The 20088-nt window shown below is 39.1% G+C and overlaps 1 protein-coding gene across 3 annotated transcripts in view; it reads left to right on the top strand.

Moving 5' to 3' along the window:
- arhgap32b (Rho GTPase activating protein 32b) overlaps positions 1-20088 on the top strand; it is a 90855-nt gene that overhangs the window by 8846 nt on the left and 61921 nt on the right. For all 3 annotated transcript variants that reach the window (XM_061056010.1, XM_061056012.1, XM_061056011.1), the window contains exons 2-4: positions 3320-3425; positions 9550-9644; positions 9975-10059. In XM_061056010.1, the coding sequence (XP_060911993.1) occupies positions 3320-3425; positions 9550-9644; positions 9975-10059 (286 nt within the window). The remainder of the gene's footprint in view (positions 1-3319; positions 3426-9549; positions 9645-9974; positions 10060-20088) is intronic.

Genomic DNA, 20088 nt, shown 5'->3' with positions numbered 1-20088 from the left:
AATTTAGATGAAGTATTGTCTCATTTTTACTCTCTGGTGTAATGTTATGTGCATTGGTTAGAGACAGTGTCTTTTTATTTTCCATAGACCTTAAGTGTATTGTTGTTTTTACTGTCTGAATCATTTCATGTTAAAGGTCTATAGTTCAGTATTTCACTTCTCAGTCTGTAATCAATACAATAATGGTATTATATCTTGTTTATCGTATACCTCTTTGACTTTGTATGTCGACACTGTTGATGATAGATCAGGCTGGAGGGATTATATATATATATTCTGTGTTTATCTGTCTAATTATCTGTCTGTGCAGTTCTTGTAAAAACATCTTGTGTGAGAGTTTGATGGTTAAAAATAAAAAGATCTCTTTTAAAACTCATTTTTGGACAGAACTCAAGAATTCATCCAGTCATACTCACAAATTCACAATGTGTCATCAGATAAAATGGCAGAGTGAAAAAAAAACCCTAAAAAAATGAAAGGTTAACTCGACTATAAATCACATTTGTCTGGGAAAACGCCTTTTGGACTATTCATCCCATCTTGATCTAGAACATGTGATATCTTAGGAATGTCTGGAGGGAATTTCTTCTCATTTTTTGTGAACGTCATCAGAGATTAACTGAATCTGATTTTGTGGGTCACAGATTTAAGGTCACTATGACCTCACCTCTGTCCCTTCTTAGGAATGTGATACCTCAGAGAATTATGGAGCCATTTTTTTTTTATAATTTACCTTTTTCCTCTGTCGAAGAGAACAATGCTACTCTTCTTTGTAATTAAAGGACAATTTCCCTTCAATCTACTCGCATCCTTTTACTTCTGGGATGTCTTGAAAAGCTTCTTCTGACCACACAACATGAATCTGAAGAAAAAACAGAATCAGAAACGAGCTCTTTACAGATTGCAGATCCTTTGTACATTCACATTTCATCAACCACGGTGTAATATTGGTATCCGGGGTGTGATTTCACATTAACATTACAGTGTGGCTGAAGCGCTAGAGGAGAGGAAGAGGCACAGCGTTGAGTTGTTGCTTCACATAGACACACATCCAGACATGCACACACAAACACATCACTGTTCCGCCATGTCTCATCTGAAGTTACTCAATGCCAGCACTTTGCCCCCCATTTAAACCTCTGTTACTTCCTCCGATGGCAGATCAGGGGCGGGAGTAGAATTCTGTCTCTGTGCCTTACATGTTACAAGCAAGGCTTTACAGAGGTGTTCATAGTCTGCATTTCACAGACAAGTTTTACACCAACTGATATTCTTTCCTGTGACTTCCATAGAGGATTCATGTGTTGAACATCTCCCCTCTAACTTTAAGGCCTACTAATGCTGCTGTAAAGTTTTTATGATAATGTATTCTTTCAGGTATTGAGGGTAAACAAATATAACCTTGTGCTCCTTGTGGGAAAGTCATGTTTGGATGTTTCTGCAACTGGTTAGTAAAAGTTACAGCTGCAGAATAAATGTAAAGTGTTCACAATGAACAGGTTTGTGAAAGTCTGAATTTAAAAGCAGTGCTTTCTCCATCAACATGATGGATGGAGCGTGTAGCATACTTTCAAACCATTTTAATGCAGTCAGAAGAAGTGAAAGCTTACTGTCAGCTACACTTAGATTCACTGGTGCTAAATTAGTGGTGAAAAAAAGGCTACCTTTTCCCCCAAATGTTTTCAATCCAAGAGAAGCAAACAAAACATGAAGAAAAGCAGATGAACACAGAAACTGTAAGTTACTGCTAATGTTCCCTCTTAAATATTGTTTTATTTACCACACTTCACATCACACATTACCACAATATTGAACAGTGTTAACACAAATCACATATTTGACTGCCATCATGCATGCCTAGTATACAACCACTAGTCTGCAATTCCATTTCTTTCTTTTTTTAATAATGAATTAAACCTGTACTTAAGGGGTCACGTTTCAAACAACAATCTGAAACGTGCCTCCTGAAGCTATCAGAAAACTTTATCTAGCAGTTCTGTTTTTTTTAAAAGACTTCTTGGTATAGACTCTTACTTGATATTGTTGTTCTGATAATAATTTGACTCAACGATGGAGCACAATCAGTGAGACTGTGTTTAGGAGGGTTTCTGAGAGCAGCGAGTCCAGAGAACTGCTGATGAGTAAACTGTACTTCCCTGAATCTTCACTCCCTGGCCCTTTAGTCCAATTATCTTGATGCAGAGATGTTGTCTGAGAGTTTGCTGGATGTTGTCCTTGTGAAGCCAAACAGAGATTTTTACTCTTTCTACTTCCTCTGTTGTTCTCCATAGCTTATTAGACTCATGTAGGTACAGCATCAGTAATGCATCCAGGATCATGGTCCAAATCCTCCTTCAGATTTCAGTGTGTGTGTGTTTGGTGGTGTGTAGAGCGTATGTACACTGTGTGTGTGTGGGGGCACTCTAATCAATTTGTGGATCATGCTGTGTGGGTCTCCTCTCCTCTCCTCTCCTCTCTCCTCCTCTCCCCTCCTCTCCTTGTTAAAACTTTGTCCAAAAGTGAATACTCAAGTAGCTGAAGGAAGTTGAAGGTGAAACATTCATCTTACAAAGTTATTTCATTTATGATGATGATTAGGAGAGAGGGAACAATTCCTCACTTTTGAGAAGCTTCAAATGAGGACTGCTTATGCAGATTAATATTGCGACCAGCTCATTGTTGCAGCTCTGATTTATAAGTTGAAATCATATATTCATGATTTGCAGAGAATTACCCAATCTCCATCATCCTTTTCACATAGCAGGCTTTTCTTTCATCTGTGGATTCCAATACATAAAACATTATATTTGCAATGTGTATTACAAATATTCTGATCTTCTGTTTTCTCCATTGATTTAGATTTATCGTTCTTTCATCTTTGGATTTCAAGTTTCCCTCTAAATGTGAACTTGTTTTGACATCGAGCAGAAATCATAAATTAATAATCAAAAGAAAATATATCAGCAGCTGTTATGAAATCAATCCATGTTTGACTTTCTTAAAATAGATAAACACCCCGGCATTCGATCTTTAGAAAGAATGGGAGTAAATAATCTCTTTGAGTTTTGGACTGTAGATTGGACTAAATAAGAGATTAAGGTTCTCAAGATAACAGATTCTTAAACTTTGATGCAATTTTACTAAAAGTCCAACGATATTGATACCCGTTTGATGCCACGGCAACAGAAATACAAGTCCTAGGCAACCAATATCTGATAATTTCTAGTTTTTAATTTCCAATAACTGCTGGCAACACTGTTAAAGTTGCACATATACATCCTGATTGATTATTTTTCTTCTTCTGTGTTTTTCCCTTCAGGGGTCTGAGGTCTGGACGTCACCTGGAGGACGACGATATTGTGCCTGAGCTGGCTTACATCCACCCCAGAGAGAGACCAGACTGGGAGGAGACCATCAGTGCCATGGTGGGACACACACATACACACACACGCACACACACACACAGACACATCTTTTTCTACAGATGGCAGATGGTTTTTGTTTTGAACACACAGGTCTGTACGAAACTTAACATTCATGTAACACCATGACTTTAGTGTCGTCTCTGTCTGTTAACTCGGGGTTGCCTGATCAAAACATCAGTTAGTTCATAAAAAAGTTGCTGTTCTGTTTACTGAATATGACCCGTCACAAACATGAACAAGTCCCCTGGCAGCAGAATATTTTATTTTAAAAAAGTGCAAACCATACAATCAGACAAATCCAAAGAAGTCAAATGCATAATCCAGACTAAAAGCTCCACAGCTGCAGAGCCAAACGCTGAAAGGACAGCTGGCAAAAAAAGAGAGACGGTGTAAAAGAGTAAGTAATGTGTAATAATACCACAGCTCCCACATCAGTGCAGGACTACATCAAACATATTCAGCTGCAGCACTGTCAGTGGCAAAGGATGGGGATCAAAAAAAAAAGATGATCTTTAAAGTGTAAAGAAGGTTCAATAATCTCAATAATCAAAGTATGACATGACTGTGTGATGGACAAACCATAGGGGATGGAGAGAAACACCTCAATCACTGTCACATTTCTCCTTTTATCATGAGGCTGGGTCCTTCTAGTTTTACACTCCTGTGTGTAAATTAACTGTTTCAAAAGATTCATTCAAGAGTGTATTCTGACCCAAATGTCTGGTTGGTTCTGCAGCTGCAAAATGATTAGTCTCTGCAGGAAAAGAAGAAACATTTGAGACCACTGTGGTCACACGAACATATTTAACTTTGCCAGTTTGAGAACATTTTAGCTTTCAACAGCATGAAAAGGGTTTGCCAACCAAGTCGGACAAGGCTTTATGCTAAATATGTGCTAGGAAATCCTTCTTTGAGGGCTCATAAAGCTTCCTATCATCCAGCTGTCAAAGGGTATCTCCCCTCTGGTAGTCTCGGAGCAGCTAGGACAGAGAGATCTTCAGTCGTTGCCAGGCAACTCTTAAATGGCTGTAGTATTTTGTGCAAAATCTTAATCGGCTCTTACTTTCAGCGGCTGTACACTCGACAATACCAGTTATTTATAAAGCACCAAAATAAGGATAAATGAAACGGTAAAAAAAAAGTTAGACGTGTCGTACTGTTGCCCCTCTCTGAATCACTTCAGGGGAAATCTGTTTAAAGTGACAGCCCCAGGCTTACTTTCATATCTTATAAATAAGGAACAAGACTTTAGTGCTTCAGTCACTCTGTTGTAGTATGATAGCTGTGAAAGACAATGAATATTTCATGCCAAGAGAGAATCGTCTGGAGTGTTTTGTCTGTCTCTGAAAACTCCTGCCCTCCTCTGTCCTGGTCCTGACTTCTACATCCAGCCTCTGGTCCAGAGAATTGATTGGTCAGTAGGAGAGGCCTATATATCATCATCCTATATAGTGGATGATGTGTTATCTCCCAAGTAACGTTCTCCTAGGTGTGCAACATTAGATACCATGACAGATGGAAAATATTACTACCATTTGTTTATAAGCGATGTGAAAACTACAAAATGATAAGATTATCCAGATTGGCCGCTGAAAGCGCTTGATTGTGATTGGTCTGTTTGTCAGTGCAGCCATAAGCCTTTTCAGACATGCACTCCTTCAAATTTAAAGTTTGAAATTTTCAAAATCCAAAACAAAAAACGCCAACCAGAATTTATATTTTCAGACACTTCAAATCCATTATTACCCCTTTACCTTTTCTGAAGATGATTTCCTTTTTAATATATGGAAATGGAAGCAGGAGCAAAATGTACTGTTTCATACTGAAACATCAAGAAGTGACTCAAAATACAGCAACCGGTATTCCCAGGATATGCAGTGCAATAAAAAAGGAGACGAGACATTTTAGGAGAGCTTTGCTCGGCAGGATCACTCTCACCAGGAAGCAGGAGAGAAGAAAAAATGGAAATGTCAGACGAAGAAACAGTGTGTGACACTGTAATGACTTTGTGCCGTTATATCAATGCTACGTATAATTGAACATATTGACAGAATGGACAAACTGGCGGGCAGAACAGAGTATGAACTCATTTCATTATGTGCACAGAGTTTGAACCAATCATCCACTGGTCACACCATACAAACATCATCATTCTCATCCACTCACTCTGTTTTCTGTGTACATATTTTATAGCCTATTTTGTAGTCCTATAAAAACAGTGTTGAACCCTCAGTTGCCTCGCTAACCTCAGGTCTTGTTTGGTGTTTGAGGCCTCAGGACGTGGATCAATTTAGATCACAGATTAATGTAAATCCACTGATAACCCCACACGGTTCTGACTATCTGTTTACTGCCTGTCTCATTCTTATCAGCGTCTTGTTTTCAGTGGATTGATTAGTTGTGTCTCTCTGTCCTGTTGAAACTGTGTCTGCTGTGTACCTGAAACACTATCACACCTCCATGATTAATGCAGGTGACTGTTGGCGTCCTGAAGTTCTCCCGCCCTCGTCTGTCTCATGTCTGTTTGTGTGCTCTCGCCTCCTCACTGGACTCAATTCACCAAACACCATCATTCATTATTTCCTTTTTCCTCCCATCTTTGGTTTGGGGGCTCGCTTCTTGCATCAACAGCACAGTGGGAAAAAAATGAGGCCGTCTCCATGGTAACATGCCGAGCCACCCGTGGTCGGCGTGTGGTTGGAGCCCTATCCGCAAGTGCTTGCTTCGATCGGGGGTGAACAGAGAGAACGAGAAACAACAATCTCACCATGGCTAATGAATATTGATCGCAGAGGCGGGGCTTTGAATTCTGCATGTGGGCTATTCTTTGTTCAATATTTGATACAGAGGGACTCTGCTCAGAGCCGCATGCATTATGAACGTCTCTGGTGGATCCACGAGGTGACGAGGAGACACTTAGTGTAAGCTGTCACACCAACGCCCTGTTGCTCTGATCTGTGTCGACGCAGAGCAGAAAGGAACAGAAAAAAAACATCACAAACCTCTGCAACATGACGATCAGATGAACAATAAGTCATTTTCACTTATTATAGATTTACTGTATTTAGCATTTAGATCAGAGCCGAGGAGCAGGCTTTAAAGAGCTCTCACTGTAATTTATAACATCAGAGTCACACTGACAGAACAGCATTTGAAATGTGCCTGTGGCTGTTTTTCACACACACACACACACACACACACACACACACACACACACACACACACACACACACACACACACACACACTTGAAGAAATCATTAAAGATGCTCAAGTTGCATTTGTCAAATATTCCTGATCCCAAGCCAGATTTTTGGTAAGCTTGTACTTTCTTTAACGTCAGGGTCTGCAGCTAATAAACATTTTCCTTTCAGTTAATGAAACAATAATTCTAATAATTACACAAAGAATAACCTTTTAGTGCGACACCTTTTTAAACTCAGTATACAAACTGCTTTCTGTAAAACAATACAACTATGATGGAGGTCAAATAAGGTGATTAAGTGAGTAATGGGTTAAATGTGTGATAGACGCATAAACAATCAGGGATAAAAACCAGTGTTAGTTCAACTAAGTAGGGATGCACCGATCAGCTGTTCAACATCGGTATAGGACGATATCGACCCTACTGACAGACATCAGCACATCAGCAAGTAAGTGGCATGAACCGATGTCAGTAGCTGATGTTTATTTTTTTTAATGCTGGCATCTAGTTCACCTAACTACTTATTCAGATAAGAGGTTTTCTATGTCCAGATGAAGTCACCTGTTGAACAAACTCTGACTGGTTTCATTTTCAAACATGAGAGACAATGTTAGCACCGTGGGAGTCTTACACCAAAAGAAGTCATGAAACAAACATAGTTATTGTATCGGCTAAATTGATATTTCAAACATCGGCTTCTGTTTTTTTGCTCAGTGCGTCTCTAATACAAAATCTGATTTACTTCAAGGCTGTTTATAAAAGTGTGCTAAAAAGAGGATACAAGGTGAAACTGACTGTGCTGGCTTTCTGACAGACTGTTCCACAGTACATGTGCTCTCTCTGAGAAGGCACAGTCACCCTCTGTCTGACTGGACTGTGGAACAAATTAAAGGGCCTTCACGGAGGATCTTAAGCTGTAAATCAGCTTGTAAAAATGTTAAAGAAATGTAGCGAAAGGTTAGACCTTAAAAGCAGTCAGTCAAATCTTTAAATCAATTCTTCAACGTGATGGTAGCCAATGCAGTTGAGCCAAAACATTAGCAATGTAAGCTACATGAAATATCTCACACCTGTTTAATGTCAGAAATGACTGCTGACTGTTGATTAAGAGAGAGTTTGGATTGCTGCATGTTTGTACTTTAGCTGCTCCACAGTCCAATGCAGGAGTTACAGCATGACATGCAAAAAAAAATAAAAAATACCAAGTCTCAGATTACACTTTAATGTTTGATATCAACACAAATTGAATCAAAGAGATACTACTACTATTCCCTAAGCAAACCGACCTGGACATAAAACAGGTCCTGACCTAGTCCTGATCTCAGTGGTCCTGATTCAAATCAAACTCCGGCACTTTTCTGTAAGTCATTCTCCCGTTTCCCCTCAATATACAATTTTCCTATCAAATAATGGCAAAAGGGCCTTAAAAAGAAACGGCCCAGCTGCTGTTTGTCTTCAGCCTGTAAGAGTCTAACAGGTCTGATAAGGCTGCTGTCTGAAAACAGACAAACTCATCTACATACCACCTCAAGTGTCACTGAGCGTCTGACTGTGGAGTCACAGGCTGAATGGAGAAAAAGTTCACAGTTCTTCTTCTTTCTTAACTTCCTATCATTCACACCTCCCTCAGCCAATGTGTCTCTGTGACGCAGTTTTCTTCCTGATCCTGTTTTTTTTTTTGTAATTCATAGAAGTTTCAGTTATTCTCTATCAGATGTGATTTGGATCCATTCACTCTGTTTTCTTTTCAATCATCTTAAGTTATTCTCTCTCAGATTCCTTCCGACAACCTGTCAGATATCTGAAATGAAAAGTCCTCAATGACTAATTACCCTGATTCATTCTACAATAGATAGACACTACGATAGACTCCCGCCTCTGTAAGTGTTTTGTTGACCACAGCTGCTGTCTGCCTTGTTTATTAAGATCCCCATTAGCTTCTGTGTAAACAGATGCTACTCTTCCTGGAGTCTCCAAATTTTCACTGACAATATTTCATTAGTTAGATCACATAAAAACACACTCACAGTACAACAAAACACATGACCAACACAACACAAACTCAAAAACTGACTAACATATACAGAAGCTCTACATCAATATTTCTCACTTCAGGCCCTCTCCAGACGGGGATTTGAACCAGAAACGTCCTTGCTGTAAGGCAACAGCGCTAACCACTGCTCCACCGTGCAGCCCTTTCTGAAATCAAAAAACTTGAATGAATTCCATGTCACCATTGCTCAATAATGCACTTTCCTTTGCATTACACTAGAATTATAAAAAGGCCGATTGTCAGGAGTGATGAAACACATTTAAAGCAAGAGAACAAGAAAACTCTCAAAAGTGAAATATTGATTCTGGTTAATCAATATTTCACTTCCGCTAGAAGGGTGATGTCTTATCTAATTTAAACAGCTTTGATGTACAGTTATAAGGTGAGAGTGGGGATGCACTCTAGCTTTGCTTACAGAACACTGTCATGATAAATTAAAAGTCAAATAGATTGAATAATTAAACAGTTGACCTGAGCAGCCCGAGCCCCCCCCCCCCCCAACTCAGCTCCTCCAGCTATGTTTCTGGACTGACTTGCACTGCTTTATGATTATTTCATACACCTTTTTTTTATTTTATTCCCTCATTTACTTGCTGACTTGCCTGATTTAAACTTACCGAGGCTTAAATAAGTGAAACTGCAACATCATCCGGCTCACAATCCACTTCACTGATGAGCCTGAACTCCAGACAGGCATTTCATCTTCCACCGAGCAATCAGTGAAAAAACACACAGCTCCTATTTGAAGTTAAAAGCCTGCTGGATATTTTAAGCTTTTTGGAGAATTTCCCAAAACAATCAAACAGAGTCAGATATTTATCTGTATGCAGCAGCTGAGTCTCTAATGCCTGTGTGTTTTTTTTAAAGGCGAGGAGTGCAGAGATCCCCGAGCTGCGGGCCGAGCCCCTCATGCGCTCCTGCAGCAGCAGCACGGCCAGCATGAAGGTCAAGAATGTCAAGAAGTGAGTCAACACACACACACACACACACACACACACCTGCTTCTGTCTGTCTCCTCCACCTCTCCCTCATCTCTCCTTCCCTCTGATCATCTTTTTATCACACTAACTCGCTCTTTATCGCCTCGGTTTCCTGCTCGAGTTCCTTCCATTCCCTAAGTCTATTTCTGTGTCTTCCTCCTCCTTCACTCCCTCTGTTTGCACTGCACTCTGCATCTTACACACACACACACACACACACACACACACACACACACACTCTGAGGTGTTATCATGAGCTGTGGATGAAGTGCAAAACAAACTGTTTGTGTGCTTGCTGTGTTGTGTTTTCAGACTCTGCTTCACTAAGGGACACTTCCCCAAGCTGGCAGAGTGCGCTCACTTCCACTACGAAAACGTCGACTTTGGCACAATTCAGGTAAAAAAAAACCTCTAAAGCTTTTTTTTTCTCCTTGATCCAACAGATTTTACATAAAAATGTAGAATCTGAAGGCGAGGGTCTGGATTTCAGTCTGTAAAGTGTTATGCTTTTTGTTGTCTGCGTGGTGTTGACCAATCACGTGGATCTCTATGGAGAGCAAAAAGAAGGCTGAACAGAATCCACCGTGATGACATCCTATATCTGATGGCAGTAATCTGACAAAGATGTATTTATCTCTATGAACACATATCTGAGTGCAAGTCTAAGTCTGTTCTAGATCAAGAAAGTCAACTTGACTGATTGATGTGCTCGTCGCTGTGTTTTGATAACCAACCAGAGTTAGGATTTCCTGACTTCCTGGAATGCATCATGAATTATCAATCTGACCTCCATTCAACAAACAAACATTTTAGAAGTTGTTTTCTTCTCCTCTTGAGGTCAGAAATTACCAAGCTATAATTTCAACTTATTACATATCTGCATCATGCTGTCATTATTTTGATTGTTGTTACACGGGAAAAACCGAAGAATATCAGTTTCTTATTCAGATTCATAGCATTGAAGTCAGCCAGAGTGAAGCCTCTGTGTGACTTACTATTTATAGTGAAACTGAGATTCACCATAGTGTAATCAACCAAGAAAGGACAGTGTTTACTTTGCAGACATATGGAGGGGTGAATTTTCTTCACCTTTGATCTGAACACATGGTCAAATCTCAAGTTGCTAATTTTACCTAAACAATGCAGATTTTGCAATGGGAAATATTGTTTTTTCTAAATGATCTCTATTATAAAACATAATTAGATAATGCTTCCAGTTGAGATAAGCCCTGAAAAGGTTTGAAGCCTTTTTTTTCCCAAGGAATTTCAGTTGTTATTGTATTTTTCTTGGCTTGGTACATGACATACACATACTTTGTTTTCGCGGATACAGGAACACATAGCATACATCTATGTATCATAGAGAGGCAGACTCCAGTACCTAGGTCAAATAAAGCAGCAGATGTAGAAGAAAGAGAACAAATAATATCAGGTGTTCAAACTATTTCATGAATAATGCACGTCACAGCAGAGACAAATCATCTCATCCATAAATCTGTGATTGATGCCCCAGCTTTCAATCCGTGAGGAGACTGAGATGTATTTAGACTTATCATCCATCTTTATATAATCCCAGAACTGTCCCCAGGTAGACCGCCCTCCACCTGACCCTGTCACTTAATCTACTCAGCATACAATCATAGGATGCTGTTTCAGTCGTTGCACTGACCCACTCTTTGATGATGCATTCAGGTGTCTTCACATAACTCTGCAGGCTGTTGTTGTAAACATGTTTGAAGTCTGATGAAATCTGAGGGCCCATTAGTTCAACTTTGGATAATATATTTCATCAACATGCACTTCAGTTGACTATCACACATTTTTAAAGCTGTGGTCTGTTTTGTTAAGTAAAGCTATGTGAGACAAACAAACAACAGTGATAACAGCAGATTGACTTTAATAATCAGGTCGCGGTGGCCTAATGCCAAACTGTCACTGATGTTAGCTCAGTTTGAAGTTTGATTCCTTAAGTGTCCATTATTCATAAGGTCTGTAAGAGGACCAGAAGTATTTTCAGGTGTCCAGCTCTTCAGAGCAAACTGACCCAGCACACAGAGTTTAAAACACTGAATAGAACAGTCTAAATGTTGCTCAGTGATTTTTCACCAGGCGCTAGTTTGCTAACATTAGCTTAGCTTTTTTTCTCTGATAACTTTATATACAGACATCCAGTTCAAAGATACAGACAATGTTTATAAGCTGATTATAATATTGGTGTTTAAAACTTTGGATCAGTCGTTGCCATGGCTACTATCAGAGTAACACAGCTAGCAAACAAATTGAGGTTCATCAAAACCAGGATAAGAGCATATCAAGGTTTCTGAAGCATTTGAAAACCTGATTTTAACACCGGTGTGAATGTTTATACACACAGTGATATGATTGACCAGGATATAATAAGGTGACTATGACTTGAAACATTAAGAAAGTAGTCAGTTGTTGTTTTTTAAAAACTCTGAAAGGACAAATTGGATCTGGAGGATTGGACCTTTTAAGATGATGATGAAGATTTGTTTTTTCTGTCTTGGTTTGCTACAACCATCAGCATATTTCACACACTGTTTTAAGCTTTTACAATATTCAAACCAGTTCCATATTAGACATCGTGTTTCCCTTTGTGTCTTTAGCTCACATTTGGAGGTTATGCAGAGATCCATCAGCTGTGTTCACGTTCATCTCTGTTTGATCCATCCATGTGGAGTTAAAAGACGTCCAAAGTTTACCAAGAATACGATTTGATGGATTTATTGTCAGCTCCTGTGAAGAACTCCTCCTGATTGCCTCCATGATGTTTTGGCTTCACCACTGTGGTTTTAATTTGTTTGTTGAACTGATGATTGAAATCAGCGCACCACGGGTGTCAGTCACGTTGTAGACGAGGCTTTGAACCTCGCTCTGCCTTCACAGACTTCATGTTCTGCTCATTCCCTGCAGTGTCGGGTTAGAAACGAAGAGATGACGTTCATAAAGACAGAAGTATGACTCACATGTCTCTTCCAGTTGACGTCAAGCAGATTTCACCCTTTTCTCTGTTGATATCGGGAAGACGTTTTGATGATTTGCATTCGTTTGATGTTGTCTTGAATCGACTACAGCATCGACCCACTTCTCACCTCAGCAGAGGATGTTTGTGTAGAGTCGCTAAAGTTATGTGAAGGTCTGACTCGTCTACCTGCCAATTAGACAAGGAGCTGCTGAGGCTTTTTGAAGACAGAGGTTATTAATATTGTTAAAATTGAATTCAGCGATAAAGTACTTCTCTTTTCTTTACTGTCAGGGAACTTTCACAGTTAAGCCTCCGCTGACTTTTTCAGATTCTCACCCTACTCTCCCAGCCGTGTCTCTGTTCCTCTCACATAAATGTGTTTTTTATCTCTTCATCTTCTGTTGTTACCATCAAAGTATCACTCTCAGCTGTAGGAACCTTTAAAAAAGTCCCAAACTGGTTTCATATCTTAGCTAACAAGTCAATCAAATGTCCACAGTTAAATGTGAATACTTTAAGTTGGAATAAGAAGGAGATTAGAAGAAGAGGGACACAGCAGATTTAAGACATGCTGATCATTTTGCTCACAGTGAGGATACAGTCTGTGAAAAGAGTTTATGATCTGGGCTCTCATGCAGGATGGAAAAGTTTGGAATTTGATTTGTCATTTCCAGCTCTGGAAAAAAAGAAAGGAAAAAAAAAAACAGTTTCCAGAATATTTTCCTGTTTTATTTGTAATTGCATATTAACATAAAAAAAACTCCTATAACCAAATAAATAATCAATAATCTGTGGCACACTGAAAATTATTTTATTGTGTTTTATTGTGAATGAAGAACGCGTTTCACGCAGTGCTGGGCGAACCTGAGGAGGCTACATGTGATACACGTTGTAAAGTTATTTTCAGTTTGCCACGGATTATTGATTTATTTTTCATAGTATGTTCCTGCAGCCGTGCACACCTGAGAACATACAGTATGGTCTGATAAACAAGGTATCCTGATGGTCATCTACATATAACCATACATTAATCATGTTTGATGAAGAAGTTATCAGAAAAGTCAACAGGCTGTCTTTTCTTAAAGGCTGCTTTTAAAGTTGTTTTCAGTAAAGGAAAATTACTCTGTATAGACGGCATGAAAATATTTCATGTTTTAAATTTAGTTTTGGTTATTTTGCTACTGTGACATACATTTAAAGATGTTAAAGGGAACGGATACTTCTGACTGTAGCACAGGTTTGTTTACTTCCTCTTTGACATTAATGTTGGATAGTAAAATGTCACTCTTTCATATAAATTAGGGATGCACTGATTGAGAAAGTCATAATAGATACGATAATAATTTAGCTGATGGCCTCTTTTAACACCAATGTTTTTCTCAAATGAATTTGTTATTGCTTATTTTGTTAGTAACATTAGTCCCCTACAATGAGTCACCACATTAGAGCACGTTGTTAACATCATTCAGGCTTCACTACAGTCTCTTTGTGTCAGAACAAATTCAACATATAAATGTACAGAACAACCTTTGATTTAAAAGAAGCCATGTCTGAGCTCATGCAGGACACAGAAGTCATACACCGCAGCTGAAACCAGCTGACAGCCTGCTGATTGATTTATTGCTTCTCATCACACATTAACCAATCACAGCTCAATCTAACAACAAGGCCGCCTATGTAACCACTTTCCCCCCTCACTGATCCATGCTAAACCAATGCTGCTCACATTTCGCTGCTGCTGGCAAACCTTTGCCGCTACCACCTCGAATTCCTCCTTTCTAAAAGCCTTCTGTTGCCCTCGTATTGGGGATTTAGGATTGCGTTCTCGGGAAAGACATGGCATGCTGCTCGGCTAACACGGGGAGCATCTTGACAACATTAGAGCCTTCAGTATCTGTTCTACATTTCAAAAATAAATGGCTAAATCTACCAAGAAAGTGTTCCTGACTGATCTGATGTAAAAAAAAAGATTCAGTCAGATAACAAAATGTCCATTGGTCTTAACAGGAGTGTGGACTCTTCATATTAGAAATGCAAGTTTTCTGAGGACTGGCTGGACCATTTCAAACATGAGGCCTGGACTATATAGAATGTAGCATAAATAATAATTCATACATTTAACAGATCTTGTAATTTGTAATCATATTGCAAATGTTGTCTGAAAAATGTAGAGAGAAGTCTGAAAATGTGACAAAGTCTTGAATTTAATAAAGCAACATTTGGAGGACTTGTATGAAGTCATCTGTGACTCTAAAAGGAGAAAACAATAATTAACCCTGCTGACGTCATCACCATGTCCTCAGCTTTCTGTGAGTACAACACTAAGTTGCTGGAGTATTTCTCAAAGTAGAATTCTTCTCAAGATGCACCGCTGTCATGTTTGTTCCACTTGGATTAAAAATGATGAGATTTAATGTTTTTAATTAGCTGCTGTACATGAAGTTTCAACCAATGCATGCAGGGATTATCAACTGTATTTTAACTTTTAGAAAAATGCACTAGAGATCCCCCCTGTCTTTCTCACTCAGGCATATTTATCTTTATGTTAATACACCAGTAGGGGGCAGCAGTCAGCTGAAGATCTCACACACGGCTGCCTGGAGGGGAGAGCAAGAGCGTTTAAATCCTTTTCACCTGCAGGTTATTTGTTTCTGTAGCTCAGGTTACAGCACAGACTCGATCTATTCATTCTCTGCATGCACACAGGAAACTCTGCAGCTCACTGTCAGCTGATCTCTTCTCCTTTTGTTGTCCCAGCTGTGTGTGCAGACTGGCCGTATACTGGCACGACGCTCTCACTCTTTGTGGCTCTGAAACTTCTTTTTAAAGTATGCCTGACTTCTTATTTTTCCACTCTAATGTTTAGTATTCAGCTCGCTTCCAGCCCCCCCCCCCCGATCCAAGTCTTCTCTGTTTGTAGAGGGATTCATTAATCTGTATTTGTTCCCCTTGTCAATCAGTATATTTGATGTATAATCTCCCCTCCACCAAACCCAAACGTGTTTGCTTACTTGTTAAATTGGTCACAAGTGTGTTCTGTTTATTAGGTCACCAATGACTCTGACTTGAAATGAAACATGTGCTTATCAGTTAAGAATTCAGGGAGCATTTCTTCAACTCCACAGTTATTCATGTTTACAGACATGGCTCTATTCTGTGACTGTTGTTTGGACATTAGTTTGTGTTTAATCTCCTGAGTATTTCTGCACTCACAGTCAGATGTGGCGTGTGGTGTTATGGACTGAGGCGAGGTGGGCGCTCAGGCTCAGGTTGGCGTGTTAAAGCTCCTTCTTTCATTTCCAAAATAAAAGGGCTTGCCAAAGGAGAGATTGAGTCAGGAGAAGTTTTGTTTTGGAAACACGAAGATCTCAGAGTCACTGGAGGCCAGAGGAGTGTGTCTGCACTCGGAGCAGCTCTTACGTGGCACTTTCTCCTCTTCAGATGATCGTAGTGTTTCTGATCGTATCTGATGGGTTACCTGCCAGGTGTGTTGGCACAGAGGGAATGCACTGCATGGTTGTCATGCTAACAGAATTTTAAAGTTTGATATAATATTAGTGAAACCAAACAATCTCGATGCCTATTTCGATACCAGAGCAACTAAATTTCAAGTCCTAGAAACCCAATAATGGGAAAAGTATTTTTTAAATCACATGTTGGTACTGAACTGGGTCAACATATGTATGCAGTTTAGGTTACAATAATGACTCGGTTTTTTAAGGCTTCTGTACTTTTCAATGCCATCCATCATTAAAAAACACAGTTTGTATCATTTTAAAAAGCATGGTATAAGTATGGAACATTTTGACAATCGTTATGTCTGTATGACTCTTCAAGTGACGCACAATAAAATAATGCTGCAAAAAGAGGTCAATGTAAGACAAGGCAAGTCTGTTTCTATAGCACATTACAGCAACAAGGCATCTCACAGTGCTTCACATAAGACATCAGAAGAATCAAGACAAAGAGAAAAAGACATTTACAAATGTCAGTTCTGTATGCCAGTGAACATCCTTTAACATTATTTAATTTGTGATGTGTGAATCAGTTTGACAGCTAGCTGTAGAGATGCTAGTTCCCCTCCCAGGCTCTGCCAAGGGGCCCTTAGGCAGCTAAACACAGCTAGGAGCAAGCTGCAAAAAGTGATATCTTAGTTAGATACAACTTGGTAATATATTCTTATTTTATGTATTAAAAGATATTTCTCCACCTGGGAATATGAAGTGACTTTTTCTATTTATGTTGTGAATAGAAATATATATATAAAAAAAAAAAGGTGTACAGCCAAAACCTGCTCTTTTTGTAAAGAGTCCTGAGATAACTTATCTTTTGATTCAGCACATAAATATCTGATTAAATGATTCATTACATGAAGTGGTATTTATTATCATTCAAAGTATTTTCTGCTGTTGTTTTTCTTTTTTGTCTTTTGTTGTTGTTGAAAGATCACTTCTTGTCGTGTGAGGCAGCTCATTACATCTCGTTAAGGAGTATATATATTTGTCGTGTGGAGCCGTGTGTGTGTTATTAATAATACCAGGAGAGTGAGATTGTAAAAATGTGGAGATATAAATGACTGTTAATGCAGACAGTCACACCTCACCTGTATTCTGACATCACTTTGAGCTCGGTCTGGATCTCATAAAGACTTCACGATGTCAAACTGTAAACCTTGAATCTGATTGGAGTCATGGGTAGGAAGGAGAAATATTCCTCCAGTCTGACATTTAGATTATTATTTGATACAAAATATTTTCAGATCCTTCATCACAGCAGAGGAGGTGTTAGAGCTGACAGGAGTTCAGTTTAAACTCAGCGTGATGCAGACATGTTCTTTTATTTTGATATGAGTGAAAGTGTCAACAAGTGACACATTATGTAACACATACGCTGTCATTATGAATGAGTCAGCACAGACACCTGCGTCACACACACACACACACACACACACACATTTGTGTTGTGTGTTTCTGTGGGTGTGTAGGTACACATACAGTATATTACAGGGTGACTTATGGTGAGTAGAGAGGCAGTATGCAGGCGTTTATTAGACAGGTACGATACTACCTCTAGATATCCGCTTGTAAAAACGTATAATTAAACATTGACAGCCAATAAAAATAATCGTTTCTGCAGATATGACAGACGATCAGTCATTAAACCTGTGAAGGTTACATAGAAATAAATATGGCATAGCCAACATGCAAATGAGTTGAATTAGTTTTTTATAACGCCCAGTGAATGACTTTATTTTGAAAAGCTTCTTGTTTATTGTCAGCATCTTCCAGGATCACCACAAGAAGGAGCACAAATGTGTTAGCTACACCAAAGGACAGACTTCATTCTTGTTACAACAACGTGCACATTGATTTGCATCTCAGTATTATTAATTGCCTAATTTGATTGAGAAGTATCATAATACCATATATATATATATATATATATATATATATAGTATGATAAATGTGTCACAGAAATGTAGATTTAGACCTCTAAGAAGTTAATCTCATCACATGGTGTAAGATTCTTACAGAATGATTTCATGAAAACTTTATCAAACCTGGAGAGCCACACATTTGATTTGTTTTTCATGGACTGTATCCGACTCCCTTATTACTGGAAGAAAATGTATTCATGAAAGAGCTTGTTGCTTTGGATTCTTTAAAGTTGTATTTGTTCTAAACTTTGGTTTATGACCAAATACCTGCAACACTAATGAGATTCTTTTTCAGTGCTAACTAGTCCACTTTATCATGCGATCATGCTGGAATAAGAGTTCAACATTTTGTCCTGCTGATCATTAGTTAGCTTTGTCATCCTGAGCATGTTAGCATTTAGTTTGAGTCACTGCACGGTCAAATACAACCTCACAAAGCTGCTAGCAGGGAGTGTGGATGAACAGAAATGGGTTAGTTCAAAATAAAAGACTGATGTCTTTTTTAACCACTAGCTATGACATCAGAATCACTCTGTTTGTCTCTTCCTTTCTGTTCTCTGTATTTTCATATCAAGTTTATAATCAGGATAAAGCATTAGTTTCCTTCCTGCAGTAGAGTTGAGTGAAACAAGAGAAGCTGATTGTTCCCTACTTTCCACTATCCACTTCCTGCTGTATGGAGAGAGCCTGTTGAATAGCTTAAACAATGTCATGATGAAGCTGTGCTATCACAAACAATCGTCCAATCAGGCTGCAGGAAAAGGAGCTGTGGGAGACAGGCGGAGTATCATTTAAAAAAGTCTGATTTAGAAATCTCTCACAGCCTTCTGAGATATACTGTAGGTCCTTCAGTTTTTGTACAATAGAACAATAACCTGAGTGGACACTGTGGAGAAATGTTCATGTGGCTCTTCTCAGCTGTGACACCAACTTACAGCTGTTTGCAAAAAGTGACTTAACAAACAGAAATCAGAAACACATTTGTTTTTGGTGCAGGCTGAATGTCGTAACTCCTGCAGGAGAGCTTTGAGAGCTCGTAAATTATATTAGAAATGTTCATGGTCGACCTGTTGGATTTCGGACACATTATATTGGGAACAGTTTTGTAACTTTTTCAGCTAAAACAAAAGGGCGGCATTGACAGATTCATGCAGTTTAAAGTGATGTCTGAGTTCATTGAGCGTCTACTCTCCTGTCATCCACTCTGCAGCTCTCATGCACACTATAGACCTTCAGTATCTTCACCTTCCTGTGCAGCACTCATGTACTGAGCACTTCTTTGTAGGGACTCCTGGTAGTGAGAATGCCTCTGTGCTTCCTCCTCTGACCTGGCTCATGGACGAGCTGTTCTGGCTCATTGCACTGCGATAGAACAAAATGTTTTATTAATGTGTGTGTGTTTTTTTTTTTTTTCTTATTTATTGTTTCAAAGTAGCTGGAAGGCAGATATTTACGATAAGATGGATAAACTGCAACTGGCAACCAAAAATTCAACAATATAACATTCATTTTTTGTGATGTTGCGCAACCTACCGTCTCCTTTAACAATAACTGAACTTGTTGACTCGTCCACATGCTGTTTATATTCAGAGCTGCAGTTTGTAGCTGAAAGAGAGATGGCTGTTTGCCTTAACAAACATGTGTATCTAATAAAGGAGCCACTTCCTTAAAACCATTTATTTGTTCTCTCCATCAGGAGTATTTCTGAGGACAAATACTCTTCCTCCTTTTAAACAGACAGGACACTACTACTACTTGATGTCTCTCTTGAACGGCCTCCAACTTTCTTCTCCTCCCCTCATCCCGTCCTCCTGCAGACTTCATGACATCAGCACAACATCTTTATTGACTTCAGCGCCACAGTCCCACTGTGCCAGTCAGCCTCTCCTCCATATGGTTTATCAACAACCCAGCATTTAGTCCCACCCCGTCGCACACTGAGGTTCAGCTCTTACACATTTTACTATTAATGGAGAGTTCAAAACCACACGAGCAGGCGCCGT

The sequence above is a fragment of the Labrus mixtus genome, chromosome 14 (assembly GCF_963584025.1).
Source record: "Labrus mixtus chromosome 14, fLabMix1.1, whole genome shotgun sequence".
Lineage (NCBI taxonomy): Eukaryota > Metazoa > Chordata > Actinopteri > Labriformes > Labridae > Labrus > Labrus mixtus.
The sequence above is the reverse complement of the archived record's forward strand: the minus strand, read 5'-3'. Positions and strand labels throughout refer to the sequence as shown.